At 43.0% G+C, this 12,647-nt stretch overlaps 1 protein-coding gene across 3 annotated transcripts in view; it reads left to right on the forward strand.

Moving 5' to 3' along the window:
• Window positions 1–12,647, forward strand: part of LOC311019023 (rho family-interacting cell polarization regulator 1-like) — a 102,716-nt gene that overhangs the window by 76,810 nt on the left and 13,259 nt on the right. For all 3 annotated transcript variants that reach the window (XM_084018184.1, XM_084018183.1, XM_084018185.1), the window contains 6 exons: window positions 4,853–4,978; window positions 5,569–5,729; window positions 6,184–6,832; window positions 8,614–8,750; window positions 10,467–10,578; window positions 10,798–10,933. In XM_084018184.1, coding sequence (XP_083874310.1) covers window positions 4,853–4,978; window positions 5,569–5,729; window positions 6,184–6,832; window positions 8,614–8,750; window positions 10,467–10,578; window positions 10,798–10,933 — 1,321 coding nt within the window. The remainder of the gene's footprint in view (window positions 1–4,852; window positions 4,979–5,568; window positions 5,730–6,183; window positions 6,833–8,613; window positions 8,751–10,466; window positions 10,579–10,797; window positions 10,934–12,647) is intronic.

Consider the following 12,647-nt stretch of genomic DNA (forward strand, 5'->3'; position numbering starts at 1 on the left):
TCTTCCCCCGCGAAGTCTTGTAACAACAACAACAACGGCGGCCTCCGTGCTCGTAGCAGATATTCTGTTCGTCTGTACGACGGCGTATCAGGGCCACTGTATGAAAAAAAACCGAGCCGAGAGAGGGGGGCAATATTCCGGGAAAAAAGTCGCAGATATGCTACTTTATTACGATGCTAACAAACAACCGCTAGCTAACTTCCCATGAATGTAGGAATTTATTTGTCTAATTAATCCATCCCAACGTGTGAGAAAGCCTCGTCAAGGTCCTTAGGGTGACGGCTGTCTATGCTTATTGTTGGTTTTATTTATACGGGCCAAATTGTCATCTTATGGGTGTTTATTGATCGGGTGGTCGGGCGGAGATTAGCCGTAACTCTCACGTGTTGCCATAGCAATGGCAAACATCCGGTCAAGCTCCATCTCTTCTTCTGCGTTTTTGTAGCAGAAACAGATAAGGGCCTGGAATATGTACTACAGCGCGCTGAGTCCTTTTCAGTGGATTCGTCTGGACGTGGATTTTCTTGAAACGACGCCAAGGCAAAACGGAGAAAAAAGTTTGTTTTGCTTCGTGTGGACAGGACATAACAGTCCCTTCGCCTTACTCCCCGCCACTCTGGAGTAGGACAAGATACCTCGCTAACGAGCGATCTACCTAGCTAACTGCCAAACATCCATCTCCAGAGCTGTGTTTTCTCTCTTCCTGGTGGGCTGTGAGTGACTTCACTTTACAGCCCCACTAACGTGTGTTGTCACCATAGCAACAACCACCATTTTATTTTTTTCTAGTCACATGACCACTGAAGACAGTTCAATGTCCATTCTACTCCTATTCTATTTCTATCTTAGGAAGACAGAGCCCAATCCTCTATTAGTGATGTGTTTTGGTCAACATACATGTGACACCCGCTGGCCTATAGGGCAATTAGACTTTCAGCCACCCCCTGCTGTAGATTTCTGATGATGAATTTTGGAGATTTCTCGATCTATAGGCCTACCTCTGTATGGTGTAAGGTATGACAGTGTAAAACCTGTAAGACTCTAATACACTAAACACCAACTGAGACGGATATAGTGACATTGTGAATACAATGAATCCAATGTCCAATGAATACCTTAATAATATCAACATATCACACGTCTTCATCTGAAAATGACCCATTCACAATCATTCAGAATATTTACATTTCGGGCATTTAGCAGACGCTTTTCTCCAAAGCGACTTACAATAAGTACATCAAAAGAAAGAAACCACAACATAACATTGCCGATAAAGTAAGAGCGAAAAAATAGAAACAAGTGTGAGGTCCTCGTCTGAGTAAAGTAGTAGCTGCTATAGGTAAGAACATAGAAGTGTCTTTTGTTTTGCTTTTGTTTTTTCTTGGGGGGGGGGGGTTGTTAGTTGGTCATGCTATGCAGAGTCGAGGTGAAGTCTGAACAGGTGAGTCTTGAGTCTTTTTCGGAAGATGGCAAGTGACTCTGCTGTCCTGAGATTGGTCGGGAATATCCAGACAGAATATGATGTTAACATGATATATATGAATATTGTAGATGCATGTAAACGTAGTTGGTGATAAAAATTTGGGAGTTTGTCCATTTAGGGACCGTTCTTATTTTTAAGACCCACCGGAGGGATTTTCGGACCCCTGATCACTTTATGCATAACCCAGGAAAACCCAGGGTTAACCCTGAAGTTACCTAGCCAAGCCTGAATCCTGCTTCCTAGTACAGGCCTCTGGGGTATCTGGACTTCCACAACATGTACAAAGCAGTAATAGTGTTTATTTTGGCCATGAATTATGAAACATAATCGGTGTAAATGCAGCGGCTGCCGGTCGGATTTCTCTCTCAGCCGTGTCTCTGTTATGTGTAACGCCACAGACTGTCCGGGCGCTGCATTTCCGAGTTCCGCATTTTTATGTTCCGTAAACAATATGGAATAAAAATAATCAATTTTAAACATTTGTGAATTGATTCAGAATCGTCCATGTCCGCATCGCGATGCATCTAAGAATCAATTTTTTTCCCACCCCTACTACAAAATAATGACCAAGTTATGTTCTAAGTTATATGTTAGCTAAAGCTGGACTCACAATACAGGATTTTAAAATCCGAACAGATTTTCAAGTCTGGTTTTATTTACACACATAAGGAGAATCTCCACTAAGGTTCTTGTCTCTAATCGCAAATACGCACACACTACAATAGAGAACAATCAATCCTTGACACGACGTGATCGCCCAATGCTGCAGCCATAGGTCTACTTTGCAGTGAGAAGAAAGAAAAACGACTGGGATGAAAAAATGTTTGGGGAGGTTGTCTCGTGAAGTGGAGCTGATATTAACTCTGTTGATATTCTGTTGAATATCTGTCAACAGTACTATCCATCCATCGTCTACCGCTTATCCTGTATTCAGGGTCGCGGGGGAGCTGAAGCCGATCCCAGCTGTCATTGGGCGAAGGCAGGGTACACCCTGGACAGGTCGCCAGTCCATCGCAGCGCCAACATATGGGGGGGTTTAGCTCAGGAGGTAGAGCAGGTTGGCTGGCAACCAAGAGATTGCCGGTTCGATCCCCAGCTCCTCCTAGCTGAGTGCCTGGTGTCCCTGAGCAAGACACCTCACCCCAATTGCTCCTGACGAGCTGGCTGGTTGACTCCACCGTCGGTGTGTTAATGTGTGGGTGAATGTCAGGGGCCGTCCATACGAAGCAAAACAAACTTTTTTTCTCCTTTTTGCCTTGGCGTCGTTTCAAGAAAATCTGCGTCCAGACGAATCCACTGAAAACGACTCAGCGCGCTGTAGTACATATTCCAGACCTATATGTGGTGCTGTTTCTGCTACAAAAATGCAGAAGAAGAGACGGAGCTTGACCGGATGTTTGCCATTGCTCTGGCAACACGTGAGAGTTACGGCTAATCTCCGCCCGACCACCCGATCAATAAACACCCATAAGATGACAATTTGGCCCGTATAAATAAAACCAACAATAAGCATCAACAGCCGTCACCCTAAGGACCTTGACGAGGCGTTGTCACACGTTGGGATGGATTAATTAGACAAATAAATGCCTACATTCATGGGAAGTTAGCTAGCGGCTGTTTGTTAGCATCGTAATAAAGTAGCATATCTGGGACTTTTTTCCCGGAATATCGCCCCCCTCTCTCGGCTCTGTTTTTTTTTTCATACAGTGGCCCTGATACGCCGTCGTACAGACGAGCAGTATATCTGCTACAAGCACGGAGGCCACCGTTGTTGTTGTTGTTACGAGACGTCACGTCTACATGAAAACGATCACGAAACGGAGGGGTGCCGTTTTTTTCTTTTCCACCCTGAGAGCTGGTTTCAAAAAAGTGCGTTTTCAGGCCGCGAAAACGCCGGATTCGTATGGACGGAAGGGCGAAACGCACAAGACTTCTGCGTTTAGGCACTGAAAACGTTTTCGTGTGGACAGGCCCTAAATGAGGCCATTTACCATTAAACAACCATTCACACCTACGAACAATTTAGAGTCATCAATTAACGTATCCCCATCCTGCATTTCTTTGGACCCGGAGAGAACCCACGCTTACACGGGGACAACATGCAAACTCCACACAGAAGGAACCCAGGCTCGACCCAGGAATCGAACCCAGGACCCTCTTGCTGTGAGGCCACAGTGCTACCCTCTACACCACCATGCAGCCCGTCAACAGTACTAGCTAACGTTAATGCATTGACAAATACATATCCGTGGAACTATTATTTAACTAGGGATTTCTGCCAGTGATATAGAATTGTAGAACAAATCACTATTTTATTATGAAAAAAACTGTCAACATGGTCGACCATAGAGACATGAAATGTAAAGTCTAGCAACTGTATGTAACATCATGTAAAGCCGTAGATTGCTCAAATTAATGAATGAAGCTGCAGCCAACTCATCGTCTTTAGTTCAAACTTTACTGAAGATTTGCTTCATACAATTGAAGACAATAACGAACACAATTACCATGTGTCCACATTATTATTATCTGTTTTTTATTTAAAGCAGAGGAGATTTCGCCCCAGGTCTTCTTTGTCCAAACGGTTGTGGTATGTCTTAGATGAGATGCTATATAGACAGTCGTGCTCCTGCTCTATTTTCACCAGCATCTGCATCCATCTCCATTTCCGCTGTCCATTGCACCCTTGTTGCTTGATGTGTCACAGTAGTTCTGAATACTGGCATCGTAATCCAGATATCAACTGTTGGAAGGGGTGAATCAGGGTTAAATCGGCTTGATTCTCCTGTAGTGTGAGCCCAGCATAAACGGATACTTTATAACTAACAAATACTGTTTTAATGTTAGCTATGCTGACATAGCTCAAAGGTAACATTATAACAAGGTATTATATCATGACATTTGATGGCTAAGCAACAGATTCCTTGCAAAGTAATTGTAAAAGGCAATGGCTAACAAGTGGCTGAATAAGACTACTTAGCACTAGAACACTAGTCCGCCTTTAGCTTGTGGTGGTGATTCATGACAGTAGTGTAGTTCCTTTATAGCCTAATCATAGCTCTTTACCTCTCTCTCTATGTGCTGATTGCATTCAAACTTTAAAAATCATACAAGTGTTCATTTGTGAAGATTATCTTTCTGAATAAAACGTGTAAGTATAATTCATCATGTTATTATTATTTTCTGCAATAATCCAGAGTTCAATAGAAAAGCTCATTGACTTTGACTTCGACTTTGTCGAGGAAACCGGTGCAATGCTAACCTCCAGTTTGGCCTACAAAAATACATCATGACTGTAGCATTCTATAGATATAATATTAGCATTTAGCATAAGCTGAACTTTTTTGTCCAAATCTGTCTGTCTTGCAGAACATGCTTCGCCGCCATGAAGAGTTAGAGAATGGAACAGCGTGGTCAAATTCATCTGAATCTTCTGACGACTCCTCGAGTCCTCGGCTTTCTGTCGGAGGGCTACGCAACTCTACACATCATCAGGTAACACACAACCGACTCCATTTTACGACTGTTTAAGTTCTGCAGTCATTATAATTTGATTATCTTACTCGCTTCTCAGTTCATCACTTCTTTGTTAAGAATCGTTTTGTAAGCTGGGGTACATCCCATGTGTCTTATTTGACATTATCTTGCTCCTGAATCCTCTGTTGAACTGGAAATCAGTCTGGCAGGCCATCTTCAAGGCGTCTCACTTCTTACTTCTGCTCTGATTCACCGTCTAGTCAAACTTCTGAGTTAATTCTGAAATTATAAAAAAATGTCTGAACAACACAAAGACCACAAATTACTTATTTGTGGTCTTTTTTATTACTATTATTTATAAGAAAGATTTCTCTTTACATTATCTGTTATTTCCCACATTAACTTTTATTATGGATATAATACAAGTCAAGGCTACAGTCAGATCATTCCCGAGTGTCAGGTATTACATGAATTATATAATTTCCAGAACATCCAGACAATGGTGTTTACATAACTCATATTATTTTAAGAATATTGTCATGTTCTGAATAATATGGGAACATGAGTGTGGAATTTAATGTAGTCAGTGTGTCCATGTGTCTCTCCAGAAGGTGGTGGTGACACCAGACATCCAGCCAGCTGGAAGCGGAAACTCCTCCCCTCAATCTGACATCACTTTTTGCCCCAGAGACTACTCCCCCTCAACTCCAAAGTCCACCCACATCAGCGAGCTTCCCAAGACATCCAGACAGCAAGTACAGAGCGACAGGTAGTTGATTAAGTTTCACTTCGTGCAATTTACATATCACACACCTCTGTATAATCCATCATCCTTTCCTATCTATTTATATATTTATTATTTTTAGTATTTATTATTTAATCCCCCCAAACAACACCAAAGTCCCTGACACGGGATGATCTGCCCCCAGTAGGTTCCTCCTCCATCTCCTTCATCCATCTCCACCCACAAGCAATGGTTTATGGATAGAAAAGGCCAAAAGCTCTGAACTATCTTCTACAACCTAACTATCTAACTAGGATGTGATTTTAGTCTCATGGTTAACATTTCCCATAAGCACCGGGATGCATTTGCAGGATGTGTTTGCATGCTTGATTTATAGTATAGGAATGTAATGGTACACAAAATTCAAGATTCGGAAAACAAAACAAATGTAGAAGATAACTTTTTTTTTTAATTAACTGATACATGACCTGATTTACAGGGAAGAAGAGAAGGGAATAAAACCAGAGAGTGAGGAGGAGGATGCCTGGAAACCATCTTCCATTCCAAGGGATGGGGTGGCGAGCAGCAACCAAGCCTCACGCAGCTACTCGCGCTCTCTGAGCCACATTAGTGAAAACAGTGCTGATGGCATCATGTTGATGGACAGGTCAGCCGAGTCAGGAGAGGTGATGTCTCTGGCCTCCGGGCTCTCCGTCAATGACATTGAAATGGAGATTCACAGCAAAACTCCTGAGCCCAGCACAGACACTGACCTGCCATCGACCCGACTAGGTATCATAGAAGAAAACACAACAGCTAACAGCCTTACAGATCAACATGAACGCAGGAAGCAGCAGGACGCGTCCTCCTCTCTCAGGAGTGATGTGTTGGAGCCCAAAACTCCGTCACAAATGAGCATACAGCTAGAGGGTGGGGATGTGACATATTTAGCCCGGCGGGTGTCGGTAGAGGAGGAGATGCCAGGTGCAGCAGCAGATTGTCTGTCCAGGCATGGTGATGGTCCAGTGGATAGTGGGCTGGAAGACGCCCTGGCTGCTGTAGTGTCCTCTCTGGATGACTACAGAGGGCAGTTTCCTGAGTTACAACTACTGGAACAAGAGCTGAAGCTGCTGCAGGTTACACTGAAGGTGAGGATGAAACAAGTTGCTTCCTGAGGTGATGGTGCTATCAAAACAAGTTCTCAAGTAGAAGTAAAAATGGTCATCAAAATGTTATCAATAGAGAGGCTAGTCCTGGCCCTGCCATGGGACCTTATTTTGGAGAAAAATATAGCAAAACACAAATTATTTCTTCATCCTGTTTAAACTTTACCATAAATTACACATTTGCTGTAATTTTGTCAATAAAGTATACATTTGTTGCATAACTGTTGAAGTATTCAGACAGAAAATACTGTTATTATAAAGGCGACACAACCAAAAATGTGGAAAGCGATGTCTAGACTAACGATTATTCTGGCCCAAATAGGTGTGATTCAGTATATTATCCTGATACTCAAATATGCTTAAAACTTGTATAATGGCACTGAAACATACTAAAATGCCTTTACATTCCATTAAGAAACCAATATTCTTATTGCGTTACAGATATGACACTTTTGTCATATCTGTAACGCCATCCATCCATCCATTGTCTACCGCTTATCCTGTATTCAGGGTCACGGGGGGGGGGGGGGGGGGGGGGGGGGGAGGGAAGGCAGGGTACACCCTGGCCAGTCTATCACAGGGCCAACATGTAGAGAACAACCATTCACGCTCACATTCACACCTACGGGCAATTTAGAGTCACCAATTAACCTATCCCCATCCTGCATGTCTTTGGACTGTGGGAGGAAGCCGGAGAACCCGGTGAGAACCCACGCTTACACGGGGAGCACATGCAAACTCCACACAGAAGGAACCCGGGGCCAACCGCAGGGGCTCGTCCTCGCCCCTCCGCACCCTCACCCCAGCCTGAGGATGCGAGGGGATTCCTCACAGACCCTCTTGCTGTGAGGCGAGAGTGCTACCCACTACACCACTGTGCCCTATCTGTAACGCATCTGTGTTTTTTTAAAACCAGGCTCTAGATTTGGTTTCACACAAATCTAAATGATGCTACGACCTACTGAGACTTTATGGAATTTAAAATGTATCTTTTAAATTGACAATTATGTGGAATACATGGAACAATTCACTCAAGCAAATCACATGTGCATAGACCATGTTGTCAATCTCAATCAAAGAAAATGTCTAATCATATAACTTGTAAAAGTAATCAGGAGATAATGATGTGAGGTTTCATCATGAACATCTAAAACAGTCATATTACATAGAGTAAAAGTTGTTCATTCTTTTCTGTGCCTCTTCATCAACCTACGTGTGACTATGAGGACTAGTTTAGTTGTGATTGTGGCATGCACTAAAGAAGAATGTCCAGCAACAGGTATCAATGTACTGCTAGTTACATGCATGCAGTCTATTCAAAATTACTCCCTTTACACAGCAAACAACTGGGTTAGGTTTAGGCAGCACAACTACTTCATTAGGGTTAGGAAAATGTGCTTGTGATTAACTTAACTACAGAAGTGGCGTTACTTGACTACATAAGTTAAGTAACAAATACGTTAATGTTTGGGTCAAAATAACTTAAGAATGTGGCTTGAGAATGTATGTTCCATAAAAAATAAGTCAACATTGACTGTCTAATAGGGTGGGATGTATATAAATCCCAATGCATTATTGTGTGCAGGTTCATAGCTATAAACAGAATGATAACAGAGTGTGCAAACTGTGTAGTATTTAACATGTTAGCAACACAACAGACACACTGGATGTAACTTCAGCACCGATTCTGTGAGAGCCCTGAGGGAGCATAATGACATGACATACCTGTGTGTTTGTGTGTGCGTGTGTGTGTGTGTGTGTAGGGCGGTAGACACAGCCGTTCTCCCAGCGTCGTCAGCCTAACGGTGGAGACAGCTCTGGGCAGTTTCGACTTTCTCAATACATCTGACTGGGAGGAGGAAGACGAGGAGAAGGGCAACAAGAAGAGAAGAAATGGAAGGTCAGTGCTGACAAATTAACTGAAACAAAACGCATCAGAGAAAAAACACTTCACATTGGGCCTCATTCACCAATATCTTCTATCTTAATATTTTTTCTTAAATTAAAAATTAAGATTTTTTTTCTTTCAAGCTGCAAAGAAAAACCTGGATTCATGAGTGTTCTTAAACTGCAGAAATGTTCACATCTATGTTCTTATAGCATATAACTAGCTGCAATATATGTAAACGCCCCACAAATGCCCATGAAAGGGCACGAAACTGCAGGGCTGTGTGCAAACACAGAACCGGCACATAGAGGAAGAGTTGGGGCGGAAGTAAAGAATGTGGAAATCTAAAGACGGTGTGCTGCCCCATTTGTATTTACCATATCAAACCCTCACAGCCTCTCACACTCACCATCTACCAGGTGACGTCCGTTAAGTCCCTGAGGGTTCAGGTCTAAGGCTTCATAGGGGGCAGTGGGATCAGGCCCAAACGTAAGAAAACATCAGTCGCTCTGAAGTGGAGGAAGCCGACTGCTGCAGGAAGTAAACCACAAATGAGCCGTTATATTCTGTCAGTCAGTAGTGGATATAAAATAACACTAAAACAAGATATAGTATATACAAATCCATAGGCTGCAATAATACCATTAATAATAATAGTAATAAAACCATTTTCAGCTGTTGTATTGATAGAGACCTTCTCCGGTTTGTAAAGCAGCGCACCACCTGCTGTGTTCAAACACACCCAGCTTGCTTTCAAGATGCCGATTGTGAGTCCGGTTGAGTCTGAGGCAGGGCCAGAACGGCCAGCGGGCCGGTGGGCCGCACCACCCGCCACGCAGTCATCACCTGTTTTTTTCCACCTGCTAATCTACTGTTTCACACTCCAGTACGGTAGGTGGCAGCAATGCACCTTTAAGTTGGATGCCAGCTGCCCCGCAGAAGAAGAAGAAGAAGTAGTAGCAGCAGCAGCAAAGAAAAGTATTTTGGTAAAATGTGGCCGCTCGGAAAGTTTCAGGGCAAGCCCTCTCAAATGGCCGTTCACTCGCCGTTTTTCCATTACCCCCAGAGAGATTTACTAGACCCCGGAGGTGACGTACCACTCTGAATGGGTTTTGATCGCCGATGATCAGCTGATCAGTGATACAACTGCGCGTCCTTCTTCCTCAAAGTGAAAAATACAGAATGGATAAAAGAAAAATGATAGGCCTATTTAATTCTCATCTTCATTTGTAGGAATAAGAGACATTAGATACGGAAGCGACATGTTGTAATCATTTGTTGGAATGCACCAAAATGCGTGAAATTGCATCTATTTAATTAAAAATGTTATGGGGGAGGACCCCCAGACCCCTCGCATAGACAGGACCCCCCCCCCCCCCCCACACACACACACACACACACACACACACACACACACATGAAATGCTGCTGACGCCCCTGGATGTGTGGGATGCATCCTCCAAGCAGACAGTATAAACACAAGTACTACTGTCTGCAGCTGTCTGTGTACACGTTCATTGCTTTTAGTATAACTGAGGCTTCAATGTGTTTCCCTTGTTAACTGTAACACTGTTTTCAGGCTTTTATGATATTGCTTATTGATTATGTGTTGCCTGTTTTATATTGGTTGTCGTTTGCCTGTCCAGGTCTGGTCTGCCCAGGTGAGCCCTGACACACACTATGGAAGTCTCCCATAATAACACTGACGATGTCATTGTGTGTCTGCAGGTCTCTGCAGGACAGAGGCTGGGACAGCCCCACCTCTCCCCTCACCACAGGCTGCCCAACTTTAGATCTCTCCCTAGTGGTCCACCTGAAGAACTGCAGAGCACAGCTGCTGGTAGGAGACCCTGTCCTCTGTTCATATTGCACGCTGATAAAACATCTGATAAAACTGAACTGAGGTTTAACTTGTATTAACTTGTATATTGCAACATATAGTCTATATAATTAAAGATCCATACTTGGCGTGGTTGTATTACTACAATATTGCCAAGCAAAATATCACAATACTGGACTGTATTGATTTCACCCCATCCCTAATAAGACTGTTCTGTAGTGTCTGGGTATATTTGGTCCGTTGCGGTGTGGAGAGATGTATGCTTTGGACAGACTGCTGAGAGAGGCTCGAGTCCTCGAAGTCATCCGACGCATCGCTGAGGACAACCCAAGATCCCTCAGACAGCCTGCTGAAGGTAAGCTCTGGTATCTCTGTTCTCTGTTTTTCTGAATGTTACACACAAATATCACTTTGATACTTAGAAAAGCAATTAGATCATAAGTGACAATAGTGTTGCATATAAACACTTGGAAGCTCAATACCTTATTTTCACTTAAAGTGTCATGAATCACAGGAAAGGTTCAAGACTCAAAAGCAGGTACAAAACAAAGATATCCCAGGAACTAAGGTTTATTCTAAAATGTCTTCAAACTGAAGAAGGCTATAGAGGCATTAACTGGGACCAAAATCAAGAACATGAAAATAATGAAACAGCAGAACTTACTGGTGATGAACGAAAAACCCAAACTTGAGAGGAAAATAGTGATGGTGAGCCCACGATAACAGACGAACTAGCAATGAAGCAAAGAAAAAACACAGGCTGCGGTGGAATAGTAAAAAAAAAAAAGGTCCTAACTCCTATTCCTAACTCCTATTCCTTGACCTCTGGGGAAAACGTCACAGGGTCAAGGAAAGGCGATAGGAGAACTCAAAAGGATTTAGGAAAAGTCGACCGCGCTGCTCAGAGATCATCAGATGATTGACAGCTGATGATCGGTACTGGTGATTGACGTGCGTCTGCGCTGGAGAAACTACAATAATGGACTACAAAAAATGCATCGTCCACTTCTCCCCATGTTGTTGGTTTTATAAACAGCTGGTTCACTGACCGGCTTCAATCCAGCAGCTCCTCCTTCCTGTTTGACCATTTGCTATATTTACATTTCATTTGTGGTTTTAGTTTCGTTTTTGTCAGATTTGTAACATGATTCAAATAAATGAAAAATACCATGAAATTATTATCACTGTCCACACACATTTATCAACACAATTCCAATTACTATATGTCTGCATGAAAGTAATTGTTAAATATGCAAATAAGCATATTGGTTCTGTACACAACGGCCGAGGTGTGCAGCACTTTTTAATGTTGCTCTTGCAAGGAATTGTGGGTCAGCGTAATCTCCTTTCCTTTCGTAAAGGAAGGTCCGTTGCATCCGATGCTAAAGGAGATCTGAAAGGAAGCATTGGAGCTCCTTTCCTTTGCATTTAGAGAATCCGAACGGCTCTCATCATGGTGGCCACTTGTTTACTTCTGGGTCACTTCTTCAGTTAGGAACCTTCCTAAGCAAAATAGACTATTCCACCGCAGCCACTGACTAAACACACAAGAGCTGATTGGGAAGACGAGAGACAGCTGAGGAAACACAAGGGCGGGCTTTGAAATACAGGGAACGAGGGGGGAACTAAAACAGGAAGCAAAGCTAACAACACAACACTGAAACCTGAAATCAACAACACCAAACACAAGAGACAGAAACTATAAAATAACAGAGGAAATCAATGTAGCAAAACCGCAGATCATGACAGACAGTTAACCAGAAATGTATCAAAGTGATCAATGTCAGTGATCTACATAGATGACTCACCTCAGATCAAATTCACATCAGTGGATTCAATAGTTGCTTGGAGGGGCAATGAGCCCTTCCCCACTTCCTACCCCCATACGTCCAGTGCCCTTGCTTGGACCAACCATCTTCAAACCAGGCTGCAACCAGTGCTTTTGAAAAGTGAAGCCAAAGCTGAAGTGCCTTAAACTTGCATTCTCTTTATTGGCCACCAGGGCCAACTCCCCTGGTTGTAAAAAAGAATTCTGATTGCATAGAAATCTATGAGAAAATTACCCTGCT

This window comes from Eutrigla gurnardus (assembly GCF_963514095.1).
Source record: "Eutrigla gurnardus genome assembly, chromosome: 9".
NCBI classification, from domain to species: Eukaryota; Metazoa; Chordata; class Actinopteri; order Perciformes; family Triglidae; genus Eutrigla; species Eutrigla gurnardus.